The 27,465-nt window shown below is 43.0% G+C and overlaps 1 protein-coding gene across 3 annotated transcripts in view; it reads left to right on the top strand.

The window, feature by feature from the left end:
* Nubpl (NUBP iron-sulfur cluster assembly factor, mitochondrial) overlaps positions 1–27,465 on the top strand; it is a 162,645-nt gene that overhangs the window by 115,297 nt on the left and 19,883 nt on the right. For all 3 annotated transcript variants that reach the window (XM_057782905.1, XM_057782903.1, XM_057782904.1), the window contains 2 exons: positions 6,813–6,906; positions 20,897–20,982. In XM_057782905.1, coding sequence (XP_057638888.1) covers positions 6,813–6,906; positions 20,897–20,982 — 180 coding nt within the window. The remainder of the gene's footprint in view (positions 1–6,812; positions 6,907–20,896; positions 20,983–27,465) is intronic.

Raw genomic sequence — 27,465 nt, 5'->3', positions numbered from 1 at the left:
TTGGGGTCACGAGTTTTTGCTAGCAGAACTCTGGAGAAGTTTGGAGGATAGTAATATGGTACCCCAGGTCTCTAACTTAGCAACAGCATGACCTTGACAAATGCGCCACATTTCAACCCTTTAGTGTCTTACATGTAAAACAGGGGTCATAGCACTCCGTGTATGTCAAGTGCGCATGCTCCAGGCGTCTAATATTACCATATTCAGGCCCAGTGGCTGCTCGATTCATCCTGCTGCACCCTCCTGTCACCGGCTGCTCCACCTTCTGCCCTCTTCTCTGCCCCAGCCTAACTCCATTTGAGGGTCCCTGAGTCCCAAATTAAGGTGGATACCGTTGGCGGGAACTAGATCCAAGAGCCATCTTGGCTGGGCGACTGTTTGGATTGTGCATGCATGTATGTAGTGGCTGCCCTGGTCTCATGGGAGATGGTGTTCTTCTGGTGCTCTGATGCCCTGGAGAGCCTGAATGTGAGCAATGGCTGCCCATGTTTATAGTGTGGATCCAGAAAGCAGTTTCTATGGCAACTGTAATCTTGCCCTTTGTCCTAAATAACCATGAAAATATTCTTAAAAATTGTCATCAAAGTATTTAGTAATGTTGTAACTTATTAGAGTGCTGCATATCTAAATATATTTTACAAATTGCATGTATTAGATTGGAAAAGTGAATTGTAATTCCTTCTGAGAAAACATTCTTAAACTTTAGCTATTCAAATGTCTATAAAGGACTATAATTATTTTGGTAATTAAAAAAAACCTAACCTTTACAATTTTCATTTAATATATTTTGATCATATTCTTTTCCCTCCCCCAACCCCTTCTCCTCCTACTCACCCAACTTCATGTTCATTCTCTTTCTTAAAAACAAAAATAACAAAACAGAAAAGCACACACACAAACAAAAACCCAAGACAAACGAGACAAAACAAAAGCAACAAAAGTCGAGTCCATTTTGTACTGGTCAACTGCACCTGAGATGCAGCTGTCCTGGGTGTGGCTGGTTTACACGTAATGTTCCATTAAAGAGACCCGAAATGATGAGATCTGCAGGTAATGAGCCGAGAGAGGTAGCCCAGACCGAGGAGAAATGTTATGTATTTTTCTTACATTTGGATGTTAGTTTAAGCTTTAGATACACGTATTTCATTTAAAATACCTGTCCACAGAGGTAAATAGCTGGTAAGGGACTGGGTGGGGAGTGAGAAGGGAGCTAGGATACAGTGTTCTATAGTGTTCTATAGGGATACAGAGGAAACGAGAGCAGGAAGATTAAATGGGCATGACAGTGGGAGGGCGGCACAGGGAAGAAGGTACAGAGGGAGAGCTAATTCTAAAGGTTAATTGCTTACAAATGAAAATGTCTTGATTTTTAAAGCAGGTTTATTATATTTTAGGTCTCTTTGCTCATTGTTCTATACTTCATTAGCATCTTGCTTCATAGTTATGAATATCTGTGCATATAATCAGCAAATTGTGCTTTTGGAGAACTTGGATATTCCTGTAAATCACTGAAAACCATGACTTTTATGGAAATGCTGTTATTTTTTGTTATTTTCTTGCTTTGCTCATACTATGGATTTACATGGGTCTCTGTGGGACGTCCTGCTTTAAATATTATTTCAGCAAATGGGCTCAGAGGACAGAGAACCCCTGATCAGGCTCGGCTAGCAAGTACCCTGTGAGTCGATGTTTGTCCAGGTTGTCAGAGCCAGCTAGCTGGCTCTAGCCTTCTGCTAGAGGACGACTTATCAGAAGAAAGATGTCGTGAGAGAAGGCTCTCCTCTGGAGGGCGTTAGCTGCTCTCTTGAGTTTCCTTGCCTTTCAACTAAGCCCCCTCTCCCATTTCCTGTAGAAGGGGAACTATTTTAAAATGGCTCAGAGAACTCAATTATTTGACGAAAATGAAAACATTTGCGAAAAACTCTGTTATAACTTGAGCCATGTCTTATTACAATTGGCGCATTTAATAGAGGTTACAAAGATGGGTTAGTGTATCCATTGTGTTATTTATTTGTTCCACTCAGAAGGCCGTTAATTAAAACCTTTTTATCATTCAGGTTTTTGCTAAGGAGTTTATATTTAAGTAACTTCTCTTTTGTAACAATTTTCTTCTTGCAACCAAAATAAAATGTTGCATGACTTTATAAAGAAGCCGCTAGGAAGAGCAAAAGCGCATAGCTCAGACACGTAACGCAGCTGTTCTGCTTTAGATTTCCTTTGTGCGTTAAAGGTTTCTCACGTGGAGAGGGTTTTCATGTTAATTGTATACTATAATTGCAAGTAACAACTTGACGTGCAGTTTTCCCATACATGTTTGTTAAACACTGGTCAGCTATGAGGGAGCAGCAGGCACTCACAGAAAAGTCCAGCATGGGTGATGACTCTCACACATTGTGCCTATCCCTGCAACTTCCTGTATGACTCTCAGACAGCTTAGCTGTTCAGAGTCTCTCCTAGCAGTTGCTAGCTTGAAGAAGGCCTTGTGAGTCTCGTAAGTTTCAGAAACTTCCTAAGAATTGTAATTTTTACTTCCTTTTGTTTTTTATTAAATTTCTGAGTCTTAATGAGTTTCTCCCCTTCTGCCTTGGATATACTTTGATGTGGGCAGGATAACTACACAACAGTGTCAATAAAAAACTCTGCTACTCCTCAACATTGTCACACTGAGGGCTGAGTTTTTAGTGTGTATACTTTTGGGGGAGACCAGTAAGGATGGGAAAAGTGCTATGAATGAGGAAAAAAATGGGTCAGTTTCTTCCAGGGGTGCTTTGTAGTAAGAATCAGATCAAACTGGGCTGTAGTGGCTCATGCCTTTAATCCCAGCACTCGGGAGGCAGAGGCAGGAAGATCTCTGTGAGTTCGGGGCCAGCCTGGTCTACAAGAGCTAGTTCCAGGACAGGCTCCAAAGCTACAGAGAAACAACAACAACAAAAAGAAAGAAAGAGAGAGAGAGAGAGAGAGAGAGAGAGAGAAAGAAGGAAAGAAAGAAATAATCAGATCAAACTACTGGGCAGCTGTTGTCCATTGATGGCTTCTAGTTAACAGTGAGTCAGCTTCTTTTAAGCACATGGCCCCTGAGAGCTAGACCACACTCCAGTGGATGGCCCCACGCTCACGAGTTAGGCCAACACTGATTGGAATGAGTGAATGAATACAAAACAGAGGAAACAAGGCTGGGAGACAGAGTGTAGGGGTAAATCTTGGAGGAGTTAGGTGGAGAAGGTCAAATATGATCAAAATACTTTTTACAAATGTATGAAATTGTCAAAAAATAGTAAAATTTATGTTTTTACGTTGAGCAACAACAATGAAATCATATCAAAACAGCAAGTAGACATGTTCGCACACGATGCTGTGGACACAAAAACACCACGGCCAAGCCGTAGGTGCAGATGCTAGAAAGGCCATGAGCAAAGTCAGCAGCTTTACTCTTGACTTCTTAGCTGGTTCCGGAAGTTCGTCACTGTCGGCCCCAGCAGAGCAGTTTCTGTCACAAACACTCAACAGGCCACATACAAAGGCCATGGCGCCAACACACACATCTGCTGACTGAAGGCCATGGTTGTTAGCCTCCCGACGGGAGTTAAACCCTGTTCCAGTCAGCGAGCTTTTCTATAGAACGTCAGTATGCATCGCATAGGTCCCGGGTCAGCTTTTCTCAGATAGTTGGAATCCAATTTGAGCGTCATTTGAAATGAACTGCTGTAACAGTGACATATTTTTAGTTCCTTGGTTCTCTGAAATAAGATATTGGAAGTGGCGTAATCAACATGCTTAAATGGCAGGGAAAAACAGTGATCAGTTGTTGGCACTTGGCATGTGGCACTGTCTGAAATGAAGAGACTTGCCCATCTGCCAGTGCTAGCTGTCTCAGATGAGGACAGAAAAAGAGAAAATGTCCTTTATCTTCCTGGGAGAGTTTCCTGGATGGCAGCTGTGAAGAAATACCATGACCACAGCAGCTCTTAGGAAGGAAAGTCTTTGATTGGGTGGTTTACAGTTCAGCGGTTCAGTCCATTATCATCATGGTGGAGCCTGGAGGCGTGAAGGCAGACATGGTGCTGGAGAAGATGACAATTCTACGTCTTTGGCTACAGGTAACTGAGCTTGAACAAAGGAAACCTCAAAGCCCACCCCCACATTGACATACTTCCTCCCCAAGGCCACACTACCCCCCAAAAGCCACATCTGCTGTTGGTGCCACTTCCTACGAGCTTATGGGGGCCAATTTCAAACTGCCACAGCAGTTAAGGGTAGCTTTAGGGTAATCATTTTCTAAGCTATTGAAAATCAATCTGTATTCATTATTTTCTTAAAAATATGTCGTTATACCACTATCTGGAAGCCCACGTGTGACTCAGTTTCCATCTGGAGTACTTCTGACTTAAAGAAGTCGTTTGAGTTCAAGCTTGCCTGCTCTACTTTTTCTTATAACCTTGAGGGCTCTGAGAGACTTCTGATTTATCGCATAAGAAAAGAACACTCTATCTAGTAGAGAGTATACTGCTGACGTCAAACCTCAGGAACATCAAGATAGAAAGGAAGGCTGCTTCCGAGCAGCAGGCACATGATGGAGAGGAGGCTGCTCACTCAAGGACAGGAATGGCCTTGTGGTTAGATACTGACTGACTGTGCTGAGCTTTGTTCTGTTTTTGTATATAAGCAAGCTCTGAAATAAACTCGGGGCTGTTTGGCTGCTTCAGCATGACCTCCCAATTCTATCCTGTCTTCTTTTTCTTCTATGTTTCCTTCCCTAAAATGCTGGCTCCATGATGACTGAGACTTTGCTCTATTCCTTGCTTTATCTCCGTCACACGGAGCAATGCTGAATGCCTCATAGACTGTCATTGCCATGTTGAAGACATGCATTACTGTGCACTGTGTGAATACACATGCTTACGTGCGCTGTATGAGTAAACATGCTTACGTGCGCTGTATGAGTAAACATGCTTACATGCGCTGTATGAGTACACATGCTTACCGTGCGCTGTATGAGTAAACATGCTTACGTGCGCTGTATGAGTAAACATGCTTACGTGCGCTGTATGAGTACACATGCTTACCATGCACTGTATGAGTAAACATGCTTACGTGCGCTGTATGAGTAAACATGCTTACGTGCGCTGTATGAGTACACATGCTTACCGTGCGCTATATGAGTACACATGCTGACCTGTGCTGTATGAGTACACATGCTTACCCTGCGCCATTTGCACTTCCAGCAATAGTGCAGAACGTCCTGCTGCACTTTTTGTGAGACATAATGTTGAATTATTTATAGGTTTCCATAAAACATAGAAAGTCTCGAAGCCTCGCGTTTCTTCATTATTGAAGGGCAGCAAACAGCTCCTGTGTTGTCCATTTCTTGCTAAGGTGTTTAACTCATTTTACAGTTTCACAAAAGATGGATCATGAGACAGGAGGGTGACTGTCCCTGCTCACTCCAGTGTCTGAGAGTCAGTAGGAGCTTTCCTGTCACAGTTCACCACCTTCTTTATGTAGAACTGGAAACACTGTATCTATTAGATAGTTGCCTGTTCATCTGTAATGTTACAAATAAGCATTTAATTATCAGTAATTAACTAGGTGCCCAATATGAGTTCTTTTACTCTCTCTGAATAGGGACAAAAGTGATTTGGTGACATGCACAGTGGGTACTCCGTGTAGTCTAGTGGACTTGGGCAGTGTTTCCCAAGGAAGTGAATTTTGAGCTGAGGTGAAGTCACTAACAAAGACCAGGCAGTTTGGGGAGCAGAAACTCAGACTTTACTCTAAGAGCAGTAGGAGCAATTAAGATCAATTAAGTAGCGCGCTCTCTCTCTCTCTCTCTCTCTCTCTCTCTCTCTCTCTCCCTCCCTCCCTCCGTGTGTGTGTGTGTGTGTGTGTGTGTGTGTGTGTATGTTGCTAGGGACACCCTGGATTGGCAGTCATGAGACAGACAGTGGCCCAGAGGCTTTAATAAAAGCAGATAATGGACAGTTGTGGTCCATTATCAGCCTACTTATTTCTTGAAGGTCGAAGGAGGAAGTGGGTGTGTTTCAGAGAGTTTTATCAGACAGAGTAAGTCAATGGCCGAGGCAGTGAGGGAAAGAAAAGCATCAGTCATGAGGTCAGTTTTGTAGTTCAGGTAACTAAGAGGATCCCAGGCCTTTCACAGAGACAGAGAAGCTGAGGGAAGTCCTAGCTGAGGAGAAACGAGCGCAGGATGCTTCTCTATCTGGAGTGAAGTTGGGTGTTACAGACTTGGTTATATGGTGAGTCCTTTAAAACTCAGTGCCTACAAAGAAAGAATCAACTAGTACTGGTACTGGGAAATTAGTCATATTAAAATTAAATAATTTCCCAGTTATTATGTTTTTTTCATTATTAGTGGGTTTATTTTTATGGAAAAATAACAAAAATTATTATTTTTGTAATAATGCTGTACTAAAACAGACAAATAAATATGAAGCAAAATCTCTGTGGAACAAAAGTTAAGATCTTCTTAGACAAAATGTAAGCTATATCCAGTGAAAATAAATGATTTATCCTGCCTAGAAGACTGTAGTAAAAGAGGCTATTACTATGTGTATATATAGTACCCTGTTATCTGGAAACTTAAGCTTATCATTCAAAGCAGGTCCAGTAGGCAGTGTCTATGTGTGTCTGCCATCTACACAACGTGTGCTTTAGCCCACAGCACAGCATTGGTCCCCAGAGGGGCCCAGGATAGCTATTGTCTTAGATATGTTAGTTATATATTAAGTTTGTTTATATCAACATTCACAGAAATTGTTATGCAGTGACAATATTTATATCTTCTTGCTTTTTAGGTCGATTGGGGTCAACTGGACTATTTAGTTGTTGACATGCCACCAGGAACAGGAGATGTGCAATTATCTGTTTCACAGAATATTCCTATTTCAGGTAAATCCTAAAAGTTTTATTTTTTTCTTTCTTTGATGTATTGCTGTTAGTATACATAAAAATAAGCTATATTGTAGACACACTTTCCGTCTTAAAATTATTTATAGATTGGTCATTAGAGATCATTGAATTATGCAGTGAAGTTTTGATAATAAATATGTGTATTTATAAAAACAAAAGGTACTTTTAAAAGTAATAATATAAATTTATATTCTAGAAAAATTTTAGTACGTAAATATATTTAGGTAGCTCATGGATGTTCACACATGTTGACTGTTGTTCAACTCTTAACAGCAAAGTACTAGCAAACAGCCAGAAAATATTAGTTAATGAAACTGAGTAGGAGTAAGTAGGAGGAATTGGCTTTTTGGAAAATGTAATTTTGGGAAAATGATATATTCCGCTATTTCCTTTGTTTTAAAGTCAAGAGAATAACTATAATAGCTTATTTGGTCAAGTGTATGGCTACAACAGTAAGTGTCTTTCTCTGACACAGAATGTAAACATTGGTAGTTTCTCAGTTTTGAATCTATTTCTAACACTTTTTCTACAACAGTTGCGTTCTAGAAAATGCATGTACATATTGGGCTTCTAGGAACATAATGGGAAGTTAAAATATCTTTGCAAATAAATTTTTACTGATTATTTCAGCTTTGCTGACATTTAATTATCAAAAGGCTTAAATCTAGTTTCTTTTTGGCAAGCTATAAATGATTTTTTTGTTGCTGGTAGGCGGGCCTCATTAATATGGGTATTAAACATTTTAATGTACTTGTTGTTTTAATTGAGTATCCTAGTAAGGCAGGCTATAAAGGATGGAACTGGTAAAAGGGATAAATAAAATGAGTTTATCCTTTAGATGATCGCTCTACTGTATAGCACGCCTTTCCCTTTCTAAAGCAGAGGAGTTAACTGGCCCCAAGGTCCCGTATTTACAATGTGTTGTAGCTGAAGTTCTCGTCAGTTCTGACTGAGTTTAAAGTTTGTGGTTGGAAATTCTGCTTCGAGGTCCCTGGTGATGTCCGAGTCATGGTTTGCTGAGTTCAGCCTCAGCTAGTCAACTCATTTAAGCTAAAGTTAATAATGCCAGTGGTTCTATGATAAATGATATTTACAGTGGATGTGTTAATTCTTGCGCCCAACAAGTGACTGTCTAGCCAGTGGTTCCTGGTAGGGTGGACAGTGAGGAGTCATGTTTTGAACCCAGAGAGACTACTCTGGGCCTTCCTAACTCCTCCATTCCAGGAAAGTCTGAAGGGAATTGAGAAGCGGCACCTTTGATTTTCATTAACATTCCAGATGGCTTGCGAGAAGATCCCTTCTGTCTTTGTGCTGACCTATGCTAGTCTTGACCATTGTCACAGTTAGGATTATGTGCTGTGCGTGCCAGTATTGGCACAGGCAGTGAAGACTCCATTTTTTCTAGCGAGCACACACTGATCCTACAGTTCAGGAGAGTTGCAGCTGTAGAACCGGGACTTTGCATATGTGAGATCCTGCGCTCGGTCCTCAAAGCAGGGGCAGACTAGCACTGTCAAACAGTAGACATGCCAAAGTGATGCCCAAAAGAGCTTGGGGGTGTGTGTGATCATTTTTCTGTGAGTTTGTTAAAATGTGTGTTCAAGGCTTAGTTCCTGAGATTTAGTTTTATTTGAAAATTGAATAGATAGCTCAGCAGTTAAGAGCACTGCCTGCTCTTCCAAAGGTCCTGAGTTCAATTCCCAGCAACCACATGGTGGCTCACAACCATCTGTAATGAGATCTGGTGACCTCTTGAGGAAGAAACCTGGTCAGTCATTCTCATCAACTTAGACTTCGAAACCCAATGTGGACAAGTTCAGCAGAACCTCCATATACGGACTGCCCATGCATTCTTCATTTTCATTTTCATTTTCAACATCTAAGAAGATACCAGAAGTGGGTTGGCTCCAGGAGCTGTTTCGGGCTTGGCTGTACCGCTACTGTCATCAGTTTGTATTATCTGGAACAACCTGGCAGAGCCCTAGTTGCCCTTCAGAATTACCTCTTCTCTAATTATAAACCGAGTTTCCTTTCCTTTTCATCATTGATGTTAAAACTCTTTTAAGAAAGTCTGTCCTACTTTTTCTTATGTTCTTTTTTTCCTCTAAGTCATAAAACCCTTGAGACCCATGTTGTGTCTTTAGTTAGACTTCCTATAAATCCCTTCGCATAAAGTGAGATCCACCCCAAAATCCTGTGTACCAACTGCCCACATCCTCAGAGCCGCTCACTTGCTTCCCTTTGCTTTGCTGATCTGTCTCTACATGCAGTTGATCTCATTCAGAATGTCTTTCCGTTGCAGTTGGCTGCATGCCCATGTCCTGCATAACCTTTAAAAGCTGCGTGTTTCAATCCCCAGTCTCTTCCTTGTCCCCAGCTCTTCCCTAGATAGGAACCATTTATTGCTCTTTGAAATTCCTGTAGTATTTAATTTGGCCCAGTCCTCGGCACTCAGGTTTTCTTCCTCTGAAGCCTGCACACCTATGCTGCACAGGTCTCCTCCCTAGAGTCTGTTTCATTCACCTTTGCGGTTCCCATAGAACCAAACTCACTGCCTTTGCGCAAATGGGACATCAGTGAGTGGATATTTTAGCGCTGTGTGGGTTATCTCTCTGGCTAGGCTATAAGCTGCTTGAATGCTAAAGTTCCCTCCTGTTCGTCTTTGTGTCTTAGATTACTTGGGCAGTAGCATGTGCAGTTAACACTGGCAGCACTAGGCCGGCCAGTTAGTTATCACTGTTTGTGTGGAAAGATCATTTTCCCTTGATCTTCCTACCATTCTACACAATCTTGTGATTCCCTGTCCCTCAAGGCCCACTGATTTCACCCAAGTGGTTTTTCTATGTATAAGTTAAACAAAACATTTCTTTAAAGAAAAATCATTCCAGCTTAGGTTTTTATTTTGATGTAGATGACATCCTGTGGACAGTTGGTACTGTTTGTTGTTCTGGGATGGGAGGGGCGTGTCGTTTGGTTACTCGCAGACTATTAAGTGGCTGTGGGAATCATTAACATTGTTCCATTCTAAGGAAAGATGTTCCTCTTCTGCCATGATGCTAACTGTTTCTGCTTGTACCCTGCCCTAAAGAGCCCTGCTTGTCCCACAATTTATAAGAATCAAGTGAGATAGTATAAAAGCTCTTATCTAAATGTATAGTACCTTTTTAGAAACTGCTTAAATACTTTAAAAGAGGTATTTATTTGCTGAAGGAGATGTGGTTTGAGCAAATGTTCTCCACAAAAGGCTCATGTGCTAGAGGCTTGGTCCCAGCCAGTGGCTTTGTTGAGAGACGGCGGGGTCATGAGAGTGCTGCTGTCTTCAGGGGCTTAGGTGACCCTCCTTGCCCTTCATCCCTCTTTGTGCTTCCTGGCTACTCTGAGGCCAGGAGTGTAGATGGAGCAGCAGGCTGCTTCCTGCCGCCCGGGAGGGCTCCCGGCTATCGGCTAGCTTTACCCAAAATAATTACATGTAAGCTGTATTCTTTTAAACACTGCCTGGCCCATTAGCTCCAGCCTCTTATTGGTGAACTCTCACATCTTGATTAACCCATTCTATTAATATGTGTAGCACCACAAGGTGGTGGCTTACTGGGAAGATTCTTAACCTGTGCCCATCTTGGAGAGGAGAGCTATTGCGTCTGCTTCACTTCCCTTCTTCCCAGCGTTCTGTTCTGTCTACTCTACCCACCTAAGGGCTGGCCTATCAAAGGCCAAGGCAGTTTCTTTATTAACCAATAAAATTAACACATTGACAGAAGACCCACCCACGTCATTTCCCCTTTTTCTGTTTAAACAAAAAAGAAAGGCTTTAACTTTAACATAGTAAAATTACATATAACAAAACAGTTAGAAAGCAAGAATTACAGTCACAATATTTATATCTATTTTATCTTTTATCATAACTAAGGAAAACTATAACTAACCATTTTTCAACTCCATCAAAGACTCCAGAAGGATATAATATTACCTAAGTAAACAAGAAGTAAGCAACTTCCAAAACTCTAGAAATGACAGAGACATCTTGCTGCCTGGACAGTCACCCAAAGTTCTTCTGTACCGTTGGGGCATCCATCTTCTGCCTCAGGCCCATAGTATCCAGCAAACTTTTCCATGAAGCAGGAAGTTTCAGACAGTCAGTCACTATCTGCTGTGTCCTGCAGAATGTCTTGCAGACTCTTTCATGAGTCAGGAACCCCAAAAGACCATCTCACCATTAGGCAAGTTCAGCAGTCCTCTCTCTGCAGGTTCTCTGTGTCTAGTTTATGCAACAGTCCAGGCAAGAGCAGTTTCTTGCCCAAATGGCTATCAAACTCCGTAAGGAGCCTCTTCGATGCCCATCTTCTTCTTGAAGTAGATTGGTGCTGCCAGAAGCAGACGTGTCTCATTGTCATAAAAAACCCTAAGTTATTAAAACATTAAATGCCATATTCTGTAGTCTTTAAAAGATATGAAGAATACATATAACAAAATTAACCTTAAAATCCATACCAATGCAAATTATTTATATCTATATCACAGGGGTTCTGTTCCCTTCTCCCCAGCACGTTGTTGTGCCCCACAGTGGCGCAGAACTAGCCAGATCAAGTGACCACCAGCATAACCCTTTGACTGTGAGCTAACTCCGATTCTTTGAGCTGTTTTTCTCAACAGTTTGCCACAGTGGCAAAGGTTGACAGATGCAGGTGTTCCTGAGATGCTGTAAACTGGAGTCTGTATCAAGTTCCCATTGTCCAAGCTATGCTGGCAACAAAATGAATGTTTTGTGCTTGGAAAGAGGCATTATTTGGAAATTCATAGCGGACCCGTGCAAGCGAAACAATCCATTTTCTAACTGCTAATTAGCAACTCTTTGTATGTGTTCCATTTCGTTCTGTGGGTAGATGACAAGCTCAGTGTTAGAAGACATTTCAGAGAAAAAACGTATTCTCTTATTTGTGTTAAAGTGTTGTGCAGCAGCAGAGAGGAGTGTGTTGACAGCCCATCGTGAGGGACGGTGTAGATCTGACTTTCCACGGGGTGCTAATGGCTACATACTGTAAGAGTGGACCAGAAGTCCCTAGACGTAGATTGCAGGAAAGAAAAGAGGTAGGATGGAGGATGTGGAGGGAGATCCTGGCTTGAGAGTCGCTCTTGTCTTAATAAACTTGCCAAGAGATGACGTTAATGCTAACCCTGCTACGTTTCTTACCTTGTTGTTGATGACACCGCTTACTGGGTTTTGTTTGGTGCTTATTTTGTGAAGTGTTGTTGCTATGTCTTGGGTTGGGTTGACTACAGAGTTGAACTGTTTTGTTCCCCAGATGTGTGCTGATGCTCTCTAGGAGTTACTGGTCATGTAATGAGTTTCCACAATGAAGGGGAACTAATACTTCTCTGAGAGGCTGAATAATTTTCCTAAAGATTTTGAAAACATAAACATTGCTGTAGTTTTCAAATTCTCATAGATTTTTCTCTTACTCATGGCATCAACTGAAGTCCTCTGAATAGACCATCTGAAGGCTGCCCTGGCTTTGCCCTTAGAATGAAACAGAGAGTTTATGCCTTATATTAAGTATGTGAAGCATGCTTTCTTTTTTCCATGGACTGGGTCTTAGTAACTTAAAGTGCTGTATTAGCAGATGATACATCTTAATTTAGTGAAGGATCTCGGTACAGAGATGTGGGCAGCAACGTTACTGACACTAAAGGGTGATGAAGCGCCCAAGGACTAATGGCAGGAGCTCTTCCTGCTCCTCCACCCGAGAAGGCAACTGAGCGAAGGGTGTCAGTGTCCTGAAGAATCTTGGAACCTTTGAAGGAGCTGGAACCACTGCAGGGTAGGAAGGAAGTCTGTGAGGTCTCTCCTGCAGTCTCATCTCCTGCAGGTCTCTGCTACTGGCAGACACCCTTGGTGAGCCAGGAAGCTAGGAAGCTCAGGGGAGACAGTCCACAGAGGTCAGGTCACTGGCCACGACAGTAGCATCTGGAGAAAGGCTCTGGGCAGATTGATAGGGGAAGGAGCTGGCAAGACAAGTGGAATGACTGACAGCTCTTGTTCTTCGTGGCCATCATGTCCCTGCGTATTAGTGGCCAGACACACATTAAATGCTAAGCAACCGATGGGATTTATGGCCTTCACAAGCTCACAAGCTAATAGGGCCACCAGTTGAATTAGTAAAGAGCCTGTACTCACAGGACAAAATTGTACTGTCGTCAATGCTATGTCCAGAATATTTACATTGTGGATAGAACTGAATCGAGTTTATTTTGTGTGCTGCAGACTAACAGACATAAAGTTTAGCTTGTTTTGTATGGTGCAGACTAACAGACATAAAGTTTAGTTTGGTCAGATAGAGTAGGGGAACTCACTTAGGTGACAGTGAATGGATAGTCAGGTTGACAGTCATCTTCCCTTTAAGTGAAGATTACTAGAGAAATAAAATACTGGGAAACTGCTCAAATAATAAAAGGGACAAAGGCCACGTGACTGAGGGAGAGCCATTGCTCATTTGTTTACAGAAAAGAGCCATACAGCCTTAGTGTGAGTCCTGCTTTGATTTCTTATCTCCTGGGCCAGGAGATGCTGCTGTGTGTGGCAGGGTGGTCAGCTAGTTAGGATTCTGAACATGTGTTTGCTTCTGTGGGGCTGCACAACAGTCTGGTACAGTGTTATGATAATGAGTGGGTGCCCTTTCTTCCTGTCTAGGACCCTTCCTAGCTGGGCCCTGTAGATAGAAGCCAGTAGCCTTTTTGTATCTCATTCATTTAAATGAGATGGGGGCAGGAAATGTAAATGAAGTCACTTTGCTGAAAGGCAGGAGTTGCTTACAGAGGTGCCCTTCCTGCCCAGATGATTATCTGTCCACTCGTGAAAATTCCTGCAAACAAGCTACACTTGCTCTCCCGCTTTCTGCCCTCTCCGCAGCAGTTCCCTTGGCCTGATCAGTTTTCTCTCCTCAGCTAACACTATGCTAATTTGAACAGTCATTTATGAAATGAAAGTCTGTTTGGAATTGGTGGATCAGGAAATTATTGCTGCTGTGTTAAATAAAGTAATGGCTACTGACCATTATTTGAAATAGTTCCTTGATTTTCTAGCATTTACTCTTTAAGGCAAAAAGAACAGCAAATTTACATATGTAAATTATAATTTTTTAAAAATAGTTTTTGAGTTGGCAAAAGTGAGTCTAATGCTGGTCTTTTGGAAAATCATCACAAAATCAATGAAAGGTTCTTCCCAGTTTCTAGTGCTGTGTTTTCTCTATAATATGTAACTCGTGATGACCTCCAACTGTAAAGCCAGCCTTTTTAGTTGTCAGAGACATTAAATCTTCTTTTTTTTAAAAAAGATTGATTCATATTTTTATTCATATATATGCGTCTGTGTAAGTGTAGGTACCCACAAGGACCAGGAGAAAGGTTGAGTAGGTCCCCTGAGCTCTTGCAGGTGGCTGTGAGCAGCCTGACGCAGGTTCTCAGAAGAGCAGTGTGTGTGGATAACCGGCAGAGCGAGATTCTTGTTTCGCGTCAGCAGGGAGAGGTGAATGCTGGCCCTCAGTTCCGTTTCTCCTTTCCTCCTTTTTGTTCAGTCTGGGACTCCTGCCCGTGTGTTTGTTCCACCCACATTCAGGATTGCTTTCCCTTCAGTTCACCTCTTCTGGGAATGTCCTCAGAGATACACCCAGAAACATGTCTCCCAGCTGATTCCGAGTCTGGCCACCCCGGAGTCAAGACTGGCTCTCACAGATACTTGGCAAGAACTGTCTGCTATAGAATGCTATTGTTTTAGTCTCTGGATTATGAAAATTATTTCCAGAAGGTTTCTTTTGTAGTTGGACAAAAATGTAAGCAACTGATGAAGTCTAGAGCCCATTCCAGGATTTTGTCTTTTAGGGCATTTCTGACATTTCATTATTTACTTGGTTATTCCTGGGGATTGCTAGGCCTTTGCATACAAGGCAGAAACTCCAGCATTGAGCTTTATCCCCAGGCTGAACTTCAGTGCTTGTTTAGTTTAGACGCAAACTTCCAAAATTAAATGTAATGCCAATTACAACGGCAATGTTTCCTATCTAAATTTAAGAAGAAACAAAGTTAATTAGGACCATTTTATTTAGCTGAACAACCATTTTGCAGGTAGAAGTTATGCTGCACAAGTTACAAATTTGATGAAATAGCCTAATGATGAGTACATTTCTACACTGTTACACAAAGGAGCCCATATTTGGAAAGCATCTGCAGATGGTTCTAACATAGTCAACTTTCAGAGTCGCTGAGCGAATGTGCTGTCAGGTGTCTAAAGCCCTTGAGTTCCTTCCAGGCGCTCATCTCGCCTAGGCTTGTTCTAGAAGCTTCACAATACTTCATTCTATTTTATTGTTCAGGGGTTTTGAGAATTTCCTTTGTGGCTTACTTGATGGTTAAAATCCCTTTGGCTTAGAGTTCAGTAAGTAGCTTAATATCCATCCCAATGTATGGTCAGATCCACCTTAAAATCTCCCTGTAAGCTCACTAAACACTGACAAAGCGCAAGTGCACAATCTACACGGCTTTTCATCTGGTTGTAGATGTTCCAGGCCTGATACAGTTTGAGCATGACAGTATTAGGAACCAGAGCGTCCCTGTAAAGTTCCCGTTCTCGTCCCTCTGTCTTCTGAAACGTATCTGGTTAGTGACAGTAGGCAGGAGCAGCTGTTATCTTATCCAGAGTCCCTTTTTAAAGGAAGAATAAAAATTGGGGTGACCACTGGGGAATATCTCTGCACAGAAAGCTTGCTTGGGACATCCAAAGTCCTGGATTAGAGTTGAGCCACAGAGATGAGCAAACTCAGAGCTGTGAGCCAGGGCTGTCAGCACAGGCTGTGATGTCAGGAGGCTGAGGCGAGGGAATCGTGAAGTCAAGGCCAACCTGGGCTAAAAAGTAAGATACTGCTTACAAAAAATAAAACTGAAACCAGGCATGGTGTCACACGCCTTTAATCCTGGCACTCGGAGGCAGAGGCAGGTGGATGTCTGAGAGTTCCAGGTTAGCCTGATCTACTAAGCGAGTTCCAGGACAGCCAGGGCTACAGGCAGGACAGCAGGGTAATTCCTGGTGATGTTAGTAGCTGAAGCGATTGAAGGCCTCGTATCTGCTGAGTGCATTGGCTCTGTATCCAGATTCTGTTGTGGAAAGGTGAAGTGACAAAGCTGAACGTCTCCTTCCACCGGTCGCTGAAATCGTAGCTTTTCACTTATTTCTGCTTTGACAGTCTTTTCATGCCGGTTAGCAGACTATCCTTCCTTTTTCCCTTCCCTCCTCCTCTCTTCCCCTCCCTCTCCTTTGTGCCTTGCTTTGTTTTTGAGCCTCACTGTGTGCCTCTGGCTGACCTGGCACACACTGGGTAGCCCTGGATGACTGCAAACCTCTGGGGGTTTCCTATCTCTGTGGGCATCATGGGCTTGTGCCACCACACCAGATTTGAAAATTTATTTCCAAGGCTAGCAAAGTATGGTAATGTTTAAATTAATAAAGCATGTGTGCTTTATGACTCTAGTCAATTATTAGTTGAATAAAGAGAGCATAAAGCTCGCAACAGTGACTCATGCAAGAATTGCTTGTATTTTGAAATAGTCTGTGAACACAATTGAGGTAGGTTTAGGTGAAACTCACATTTTACTTATCTGATAGCTAGGTTTAGTGGGCATTCTTTGTTTTGATGTTGTAGTAAATGTTGAAAGCTTCATGACAGAAGATGTAAGAGAGCCCGCAGTGATGACCTACAGTTAACAGTCACGTCTGTGACGTCATGCTAAACCAACACAAGTTGAGTGGCTCTTCTGTTTGCCTTTCTCATGCAGTGCTGGGGCTGAAACCGAGGCCCTCACCTGTGCTAAGCACACGCTGTGCCCCCAGCTCCACCCGCAGTGCGTGCTGATCCTCTGTCATGAAGTCTATATCTGAATGAAGTAGAGTCAGCAGTGAGCACTAACACCGTGAACACAGAAGGCCGTGCTCATGGCCATTGATGCCTCCTTTGGCTGTCGTTCAAGCGCTCTGTCCTGCAGACATGATTCCGAGCAGGCTTTGTACATGTTTATTATGCCCCATGCTGAGATTCTCAGCCAGGATATGCTCTTTGTTCCACAGGCTGCGCTCTACCATTGAGTAGTTCCACTTAACCTCTGAAATAAATAACTTTAAATGTGTAATTGCTCTGAACTGTGACCCAAATCCAGATCCACATTTATAGATTCTCCTCTAGTCACTGAAATTAACAATTAAGACAGTACTCGAGTACTTATTCTGTGAGTTGTGTACATATTTGTAGGATCCACCAGACACTGAGCCTCTGGTGGTAAATCTTAGTTGGTCCAAAAGTAAAAGGTTCAAGGTGAAAAGTATACGCAAGCAGCCTTCTATAATTGGGCTTAGACATCTACCCTAGAGAACAAATAGAGATTCTTGATGAGATACTTGAGATAGTCTTTAATGTTCCAGATTGTCACATCTTCTGCAAACTAAACACTCTTTCTGCCTCTGCTGACATTTCCTTACAGTCAGTAGAAGGAGCACAGGTCTCTATCAGATCCTCTATGGAGACCTGAGATGACATCACTAGTCATGGCAGACCGGAAGGAGTTCTAGGCTTCTTCCTATTGATTCATGTGTTATAAGCAACAAAAGAAAATTAATATTGTCAAGTTAGAAAGTCAAGAACTGCAAAAAGAAAATGTATCATCAAGTTTAGAGATCATATTTTAAACTGTGGGATAAATCACAAGAAAAAATTGGCAGAGTTCCTTTAAAATTTACATTTTGGGATGATAATGTGTAGATTAAGGACTAAAATGTCATTTCATTGGAAGCTTTGTCTATGTTGCATTTCTTATAAGTTCTGAGTATTATTAGAGGGCTGTTTGAAATAGTTGCCTATATGAAATGCTAAACATTTTGGAACAGTGAAAGCGGATGCATTTGTGTAAGGACCAAGACAGCGGCCACTAAACTATGTAGGACTTAAGGACGTTGTTATTAAAAACAACAACAGCAACAAAATAGTGTCTACTTTTGTTTAAAAAAAAATCTTATATCAAAGTATCTTTGATAAACCTAACTTGTAGTTTTGTGGTATATTACATATTATATGGACATTTGGTGACATGAAAAATGATTGTTCTCAATTGCTGTTTAAATGGCACTATTCTAAGTACTAAGAAACTCAGATAGAATAGATGCTAATGATGTTAGAGTTAAATGTTTTAAATCTTTTTCCAGACGCTTACAGCTATCAAAATAATGTCAACTTAACATTTTTAACCACTTTTATATTCTTTTTTTTTTAAAAAATGAAGCTGCTTCTTTTATTGCAATAGGGCCAGTGTAAATATGTACGTTTTTACATGCTGTGGTCTAGGGAGAGTCAGTGAGTTGTTGAGAGTTATAGAACACATTAGAAACCAGAATCCAGAGCTCCTGACGCCTGCTCTAAAGAGTCACGACAATTTCGTGCTGTTCTAATGTGACAGGCGACTTTGAAAATAACGAGAGTGCTTAGATCACCGTCTTTTGCTGAGGCCCATTTTGTGCAGGATGTTTTGTCATTAGTTTTGTTTGATAAAAAATTAAAATAAATACAATTGATTATTACTCTATTCTGTTTCCATTGCTGTAACGAATGCACAAGGCCATGTACTTTATAAGGAAAAAGGGTTTATTCATATAGCTCATGAATCTAGAAGCCCAAGCTTAGATATATGTAAGCTTGGCCTTTGGTGCGGGCTCCCTTGGCAACATTACATTGTGGTAGCAGGCATCATGCTCCAACACACAGTCCTTAGAGGACAAACATCCTGACCATAAAACGCATGAACCCGTGTTCAGCAATAAGTTGCAAATGGTAGACAAGAATAGTTAGCAAGAATGCATTTATGTCCTGTGACTGAGTTGGGAGCTAATGCAGTAAAGAACCCCCTGCGGAGTTGTTTACTGGGAGGAACTAGTCCACAGAGCTCCTTGTTCCTGGAGGAAGAGAATAATCTGAGATCACCTGAGATGAAGGAGAGGCAGTACTTCCACTTACTAAGATAATTGGGGCAGTGAGGTTGAATGGTGGCTGGACTCATAAAGAGTTAGGAGCCAGTGCTAGGTCACAGTCGGAGACTTTGGAAGCTGTCTAAGACATATACTAGTTTGGCAGTCAAGGAAACTGAAATTCAGAGTCTCCTGAGTTTTTTGCCCGAGATTAGTCACAGCTAGATGGGGCCAGAGCTAGGATTAATTCCTTCCACATGACTGAATATGAAAATATATTAATAACAGAATCTAGGCGGTGGCAGGTTGTAGAAATACGCTGTTTGTGCAGAGAATAATTTCACAGAGACCCGATTCATCATCTGTTAAAGCAAAGCACTCCTGACTGGCTTTGGGTTTGTTAGTAGGGAAATTAAGAAAAGGAAGCTGGAGCCATCCATGACACTGTTTTCCTAGCCAGATGGCCTGTCCAGTGGCGCAAGGGAGTGACCCTCCTGGCAACTTCTGAGTCATTTTATTAATAATAATAAACATAGTAGTGATGATGCCATTGGGTGCAAGGCTGGTCCCATCAGACATTTGTGTCTAGTGGTGCACAGAGTGGCAGCTCAGGGAAGCAGGGATTACTGTGCCGTTCTGTGGATGAAGAAACTGAAGCCCACATTGGTTAAGTGATTCCCTGTCCACACAGTCCATCAGCTTAGGATGAACCTCAAACTTCAGTAATAGCTAAGACCTCTCATCTAAAATTTCCTCTAGATAAAAATAAATAAATGGGTAATAGATAAATAGATACAATGTTTAGCAAAAAAGTACAACCAAAACTTAAAAAAAAAAATCAATGAAATCCTAAGTACTGACATTAATGTAAAAGACAAAGATTGCAAGACAACTGTGGCTTCCTGTTGGAGAGCTGCCCTGAGATCTTATGTTCTAGTTTGGTATGCCTGTCTTCCCATGAGTGTGCCGCCTTCCCTTGGTTCCTCTCCCACTTTCCCCTTATCTACTGTCTCCTGCTAGACCACCAGACAGTACTCTGGCATCATTTGAACTTAACTTTGCCTAATCAGATGTTTTTTGATGCTCCTACCTCTGTTTTCATTTGCTCCGATAGACTATCCTGCTAGGCTCTGAAATGTGTTTCTGTGTAGGTATAACTGATGGTCACATGTAATCTGTAATATTCTAGAAGAAACCACAAAATCCTAGAAGGATTTGCAGAATCTACTAATCATACCAGGCCTTCATTGTTGCTACGTAATGAAAACCAGTCCTGCATTTATCCCTGAACACTATCCCAGGGCTCTCTGCCTGTGTAGAGTAATGGTGGGGACCCCAAGCACATCTGTCGCCATCACTTAGTGCTGACTCCATTCAAGCCTGACCAGTCTGCATCCATATTTCTACCATAGCCCCTGGCTTTACACACACACACACACACACACACACACACACACACACACACCCTAAACCATTTACCACAGTGTGCTTCAGAATATCAACTTTCAAAACTCAGCTTAGGAAGTACGTCTTTCTGGATACCTTCTCCATTGCTCTCCCTGCCTTCCGCTCCTCCACCCTACACACAAACTCACTGCCCCTTGTCCTGGTGGTGCTCCTTCTTGTCCTCTGTTGGAACTCCATGGCCTGTGCGCATCTTCTGTTACAACGTGGAGTCCTTTGTGCCACCCTCGCTCTCTGGGGTGTGCCCAGAAAGACTGGCCTGGTACCGTCTCACTGATGCATGTTTGAATGGGAAGAGGTTGCTCTGGCTGTGCTTGCTGCTCAGTAGGCTGATTTTAGAAGCCAGGAGTCAAGGGCAGGAATGGAAAAAGTTGACCTTTTTATTTGATTGTGTCAAACTTGTGAGCCTTGGCCAGGTAATGTAGCCGACTCTGAGCACATGATAAGATCCTGTTGGAAGCAAGCTTCCCTCAAGCATTAAGAGATAACCTCGCTTTATTTCCCTTCGCTCAGGTGCTGTGATTGTCTCCACGCCTCAGGACATTGCGCTGATGGATGCACGCAGAGGTGCGGAGATGTTTCGGAAAGTCCATGTGCCCGTAAGCATTGACTCTCTCGCTGGTAAAAGTGTGAGACCCGTCTAGCCTAAGATCCAAGCCATGAGCAAAGCGGCATCCAAGTTTTAGTTTAGTCTTCTGGAGAACACTTCGTGAAACTCCCGCTTGGTCTTGCCTGTCACTGTAGAACATATGTAAGGCTACACAAGTGTTCAAACATCATGCCAATCAAGAAGGATTCTGAAGCAGGGTTCTGGGATCGCAAGCTTTCTAATGAGCAGATCTCTCCAAATATGGCTAGAGTCTCCTGAGCATCTCAGGAAATGTTTTCCTGATAGACTAGACGACCTGTGGGAAAGGAGTGAAAAGGTAACCCCTTTTCCTCTGGCTGCCTATGTTTTAACTCTTGATAGCCCATGTTCTTCTGGGGGTATTTCTGCATATTCTGTACTTGACAAAATAATGTAAGAATGTAATAAAAATAGACAAAGAATAATGAAGATCAGATGGAGCCCAAAGTAAAGTCAGCAAACAAATTGCATACCATTAAGAAACTTAAATATGCTATGAATTTTCTAGCAGCCAAAGGGAAAAGCATGCAACCAATTAAGACACTGGCCATTTGCACATGGTTAAAACAAGCTGCTTGCTTGAGACCAGACACACGAGACTTTCACTAGATCCTTGTAAGGAAGAAGCTGTATCTTAAGCACACTCCCCTCTTCCTTACTGTAAGGAAAAGGTTCTTCCTTCTGCGGTGTCTCAACAACAGCCCTGGAATAGTACCAGAGGTCAGTTACAACAAGACCCCTCTGATGCTTCTGTCCGTGTGGCTCTCCAAGTAGGTCTTTAGAGCTAAGAGAAACAGGGCCTTAAAACTTTGGTCTCGAGTGATAAAGTGCATCCTGTGACCTCATGAAGCCTCGTGTGAAGATGAAAGGAGAGAACCAACTCACAAATTTGTCCTCTAAACTACATGCGCACCACGCAGTGCCTGCCTGTGCTCACAGTCACATACATGTAACAATGTAGAAAACCTTAGGCCCGTGTATTATCTTCAGGGTTCTAATAATTCTCTCTTCTGCCCTCTTCTCCATGACAAACAGTGTGATAATGTTGTTTGTTTGGGTATGCAAAGAACTCATACTTTTCTCAAAGTCTTCAATGAGACCACAGCACAGGAGAAAGTTCAGGGATGCTTTCTAAGTGTTCTTCTCTGAGAGGAGCCTTGAGAGCCGTAAGACGGTGTACACAGAAGAGTCAAGGTGACCTTCCCCGAAGTGCGTCTACTCCCGCACAGCTCGGAGTAGAGCTGTGTACACGGACTGGACAAACAGACACTGACGAGATTGAAGGAACCTGAAAGGGGCATGCCTGTCTGCTTTCTGCCGAGGTAGCCGAGGCTATTTTATCTGGGATCCCCAAAGATGGGATTCTCCAGTTTAGAGCCAGCATTCTAGGCTCTGAAACTTCACTTGGAAATAATGTAAAGCAACAGTAACCACATGGCCGCTGCAGGCTGAGGAGTTTTCTGTTGCCTGTTTTGAGCCTGTGACTCTACTGTCCTCTGGGAGAAACTAGATAAAAGTCCTGACTGCAGGTCCTGAGTGATGTGAGATTGAAATATAAAATGGCAAAGAGAGAAGGGTCCTCCTGCCAGAATTGATGGCACTGAGTTATCACGTGATCGCTAACCCTTCCTGGCAAACATGAGGTTTCGGTGCCATTGGTCTGTTACTGCTGCTCCACGGTCCAGGTCAGCCCCTGCCTGCCTGCGGAGGCCCGGCCCTGCCTGTGCTACCACACTCACCGAACCCTTGAAGGAAATGGGTTTTCAAAGAGCAGGAATCAGATTTTCTCTCTCATTTCCCCTCAGAAATGATCATTTTTTTAAAAAAATGAGTAGATCATTCAACTACCGCTGTCATTTGAGATGGTGGTGGCTAAGGGTCGGGCCCTTCCTGGACTCTGTCTGTTCATGTCTCATGACCATAGTTGCTGCATTCAGCATGTATGCTTTTAGTTCAGGTGTTATTTTCCTCTGAGACTTGTGACCCTTCTTAACCTATGAATAATGAGAAAAAAAATCTCATATGTTGTGATGCATCTCTCCCACCTCCCCTGCTTCCCCTCATCTCCCCCATCTATTCCCCCAACCCCCCACTCACCGTCTCCAAGTCAGAGAGTGGACCAGATAATCCCCACAGAACACAACGGAGGAAGAGAGGCTGATCACTAAACTCGGGCTGGGGTATGCTGGCTAGGTGCCTCCGAAGGGTGAACGTTCAGGATGGTAACGAGGGAATATCACCAGGAAGTGAGGGGTGATGGGCTGCGTGGGCTGCATCCAGGGTTAATGAGAAGAGGAAGCAGCTGTTCAGGGTCACACTTGTGATGTTAGTTTGTAGAGTTAGGGCTGTTCTGGGTCCTGACAGGGCCAGGATGTGGTCGTGCGTGTGCTGGAACTAAATGGTCGAGAAATGAAAGTCGCTGGAGCTGTGCTTCCAGCGTGGAACTAATTGTTCCTCCCGCTGCATTTTGGACATCTGCCTGCTGTATCTCGGTGATAGCCTCTTTTTAGGCCCGATTTTAATCATTTGCTCTCTATGCTGTAAAAACAGTTGAAAAGCAGGTAGACTGTCTTAATCATCTCTTAAACCCAAAAAACACTCACAGTAATGAGAACTTTCCAGGCCTGGGCCCCGTGTGCAGCCTCACAAGCATGGTGCCGCTTCTAGGAGTGGGGCTGGTTATCAGTGAGAGGCGGCTGTGCTCTAAAAGCCCCAGAGTCTAAGAAACGGCAAAGTGTTCGTAATGAAAACGTGTTCCACAAACGCAAGGGCGATGCTGCGCTGTTTATTCCACTTTATTCCCTTTCCCTGGTTCTCAGTCTTGTTCTGTTTTCCCTCCTTTTGAAGTACATTAGTTACCATGGCAACAGTGATGTCATTGGAATTCATTGGTATGGACAGAGTTTAGTGATGTCTGCAAGAACGTTTTGAAGTTAATTTAAATTATTTCTTAACTCAATGCATAGCTTGGGAAAGGAGGAAAAAGATGAAGGATTAAATTTTGCCCTCTGCCTGAAATGATAAAGAACTATAACAATTCCTTATTATAGCAGAATTTGTAGGTAGACTATTTTTCAAAAATGTAAAAATGTTTAGCCTTATCCATTTTTTAATAATGAGTAATTTATGTATGGATCATTCTGACCCACTTTTGTTACCTCCTTTCCCAACAGCACCTCACGTGCCTTGCTGCTGTTTCACCACGCGAGTGTTTGGCCTCCCAGGGATTTTCTTACTTGGTCCTTTCTTGGGAATTAGCTCAGCTCCTGAAAAGTACCCCAATGTGTGTTTACTCTCTTCTTCGTTACGTAAGGGCTCGCCTGACTTTAACTCAACAAACAGTTGTTAGCGGATGTATTCCACGCATGCATATGTGCGGATACTCAGTGTCCTTTATGTGGAGCACTGCCTTCCAGTCTGCTTTCTATTACCGTGATAAGTGCCATGGCCAAGAGCAACCCTGGAGGAAATGGTTTATCTCATCGTAAGGGCCACTGTCCATCACTGAGGGAGCCAAGGCAGGGATCAAGGCTGAAACCTTGCTCACTGACTTGCTCCTCCTAGCTTGCTTAGCCACCTTTCTGATACAGCCCAAGCCCACAGTGGTGGGACGCTCCTGTGTCAATTAGTAATTACTCTGCTGAGTCCCCTCTTCCCAGGTGACTCTAGCTTATGTCGTTGACAGAAGCTGACCAGCATGGACTGTAACCTTCTATGATGATGTCAGGAAGAAAAACAGTGCCTTTCTCTTAGTACTTTTGACCTGTTGGTTAACTCTGTGATGTCGAAGGGGCCCTGCATTCTGAGAATAGGAAAACGTTGTTCTCTGGGCCCATGGGGCTAGTGTTGGAAAAGCTTTTATTTTATTTGCTTCTTTTCAGACTCTCTAATTTTGGACATGGTGATCTGTTGCCTGACGAAGTCATTTCCATCCTAGGGAACCCATGTTCACTTTTCAGATTCCAGCTCAGGAGTTACTTGCCCTGGGGAGTTTCATCCCCCCCCCCCATATGCCACATAAAGTTAACAGTGCTTGCTTTTATTTCCTTGTCCACATGTCCAGTTTGCCTCCCATCCCATTGCAGGTTTGTCTGTCTGTCTTCCTAGAAGAGTCCAAGTTCCTGCCCTAACCATCCTGCCCATCTCAGTCACCTGGCACAAAGGCATACTGACCCTGTGACCCAGGTCGATGCCACCTACTGCCCACTGTTCATCCTCCCCTGTGCATAGGTTGCTCTGCCGTTTCCTCTGTCACAGCCACCATGGCCTTCCACTTCTGCAGCCTTCCTGCACCCTAGGTGTCCTCAAGATCTTCAGCGTGCCACTTCCCACCTGAGCACACTTTACCCTCAATGTCACTTTGGAAATCTCTTTCCATCCTTAGGTACCAGGCTAGACAAGTGGACCTTTTCTTGGGGACTTGGCATAGCATTGTTAGCTAAGAGAACATGCGATCTCTCTGGCCTCAGTGTGCTCTTCCCCTTTCACAGAGACAGCTCCACAATAAGCTCTGTTGATGGAGGGACCGCCCACCGTGGTCTGCGTCTGAACATGTAGCTGCTCACTAAATATGTGCTAGATGAATGGACTTGGTAGGATCCTTCCTGTTAAGGATATGTAAATCTGAAAACTCAGGCAAGTACAGCAGTGTTGAGCATTGCTCGGTTTGTCTGCAACTCAGATCTGGACTGTTCTTATCCGGGGAGCCCATAAAAAGCTGGCCAGGAAGAAGATGCACTTAGGCCGGATCTTTAAAATGTTTTAATCTGCTGGAGATTAATAGAAAGATCCAAGAAAGCATGGAGCAGTAAGGAAGTAGCAAAATGGTCAGGGCCGTCACGGCACAATGTGATGCACCATTGGTCATGAATCTGCTCAGGAAAAGATATAACTAAAGGTTTTACAGCGCATCGGCCCAAGTTCTTAAGAGAAACCCTCATTTCCTGACATTGTCTGTTATAAGCACATACCCATGTGCCTTTCTAGGCGATCAGGTGTAAAATGTGGCTTCTCTTTGACCAGCGTGGAGGTGATGGCAGTCAGAGCCTGATCCAGAACAGTGGCAGCGCAAGGAGGGTCTCACGGAATCGGCAGCCTTGCAATCGACTGCTTAGCGGGGTTCACACCAAACAAGCAGAAGTCAAGAGGACATGTGGAGTTAGCTTGCCATTAATAAATCTATCAGGAGCTGGTTTTCTGCTCGGTGTGATGGTGAAATAGTTTTACTCTCTGTGTTAAGTGGTCTCAGTCTCACCTGTTTCTCCTTCTGTGATGCTGTAGTTTGATGTGGTTTGTCCCTCGGAGGGTCCTGTACTGGTAGCTTGGTTTTCTGGGTAGTGGGAGGGATGTTTAAGAAGAGATGTATTTATTAGGTCACTGGGCATGCTCTCAGAAGAGACAGTGGGATCAGTTAATTAAAAGGATATAACCCAGATCACCCTCTGGTTTCCTCCTTGCTGGTATGTTCCCTTTTCCCGTAAGCTCCTTCTGTATGCCATGAGATATTCATGACAGCTAAGCTATTGCAGGTGCCACATCCTGTCGTTTCCAAAACTGTGATCTCAAAGTCTCTTTTCTTCATTTATCCTCAGATATTTTGTTATAGACTGATAAAGATGTACTTAAAGAAGTATTGCCCCAAAGTGGCTGTGCAAATTTGCACTCCCACCAGCAATGGAGGAATGTTCCCCTTGCTCCACATCCTCTCCAGCATGAGCTGTTGTTTGTGGTTTTGATCTTAGCCACTCTGACAGGTGTAAGATGAAATCTCAGACTCATTTTGATTTGCATTTCCCTAATGGCCAAGGATGTTGAGCAGTTCCTTAAGTGTCTGTCAACCATTGAGATTCTTCTGTTGAGAGTTCTCTGTTTAGATCTGTGCCCCAGTTTTTAATTGGATTATTTGGCTTGTTGATATCTAGTTTTTTGAGTTCTTTATATATTTTGGAAATCAGGCCTCTGTTGGATACGGAGTTGGTGAGAAAAAAAAAATCTTTTCCCATTCTGTATGCTGATTGGCAGTTTCTCAGAAAAAATGGGTATCAATTTACTACAAGACCCAGCTGTACCACTCTTGGGCATATACACAAAGGATGCTTAATCATATCACAAGGACACTTGCTCAACTATGTTTAGAGAGTGGATGCAGGCTCCTGTCCTTCCATGGGCTCTCTTAGAAGTTTTCGTGTGCTCTAAACTAGAGTCCTTTTCTAGTTATTCAGTTAGTCTCATCTTACCCTCACGGCACCCGGAGAGAAAGAGCATCATTTTCTCCAGTTTACAGGGAAACCTGCACGGATTTATCCATCCTTTAGTGAGCTGCTGAGCTCCACTAGGTGCCCTCAGGCAGTCTGTTCTTTGCAGGGCTCACGTTCTCACCTGTGAGTTGTGCAGCCCATCCAGAATTGAGGTTGGTACTGTTGGCACCCCGGAATACCAGAGACATTCTAGGAGT

This window comes from Chionomys nivalis, chromosome 10, assembly GCF_950005125.1.
Source record: "Chionomys nivalis chromosome 10, mChiNiv1.1, whole genome shotgun sequence".
Taxonomy (NCBI): Eukaryota; Metazoa; Chordata; class Mammalia; order Rodentia; family Cricetidae; genus Chionomys; species Chionomys nivalis.
The sequence above is the reverse complement of the archived record's forward strand: the minus strand, read 5'-3'. Positions and strand labels throughout refer to the sequence as shown.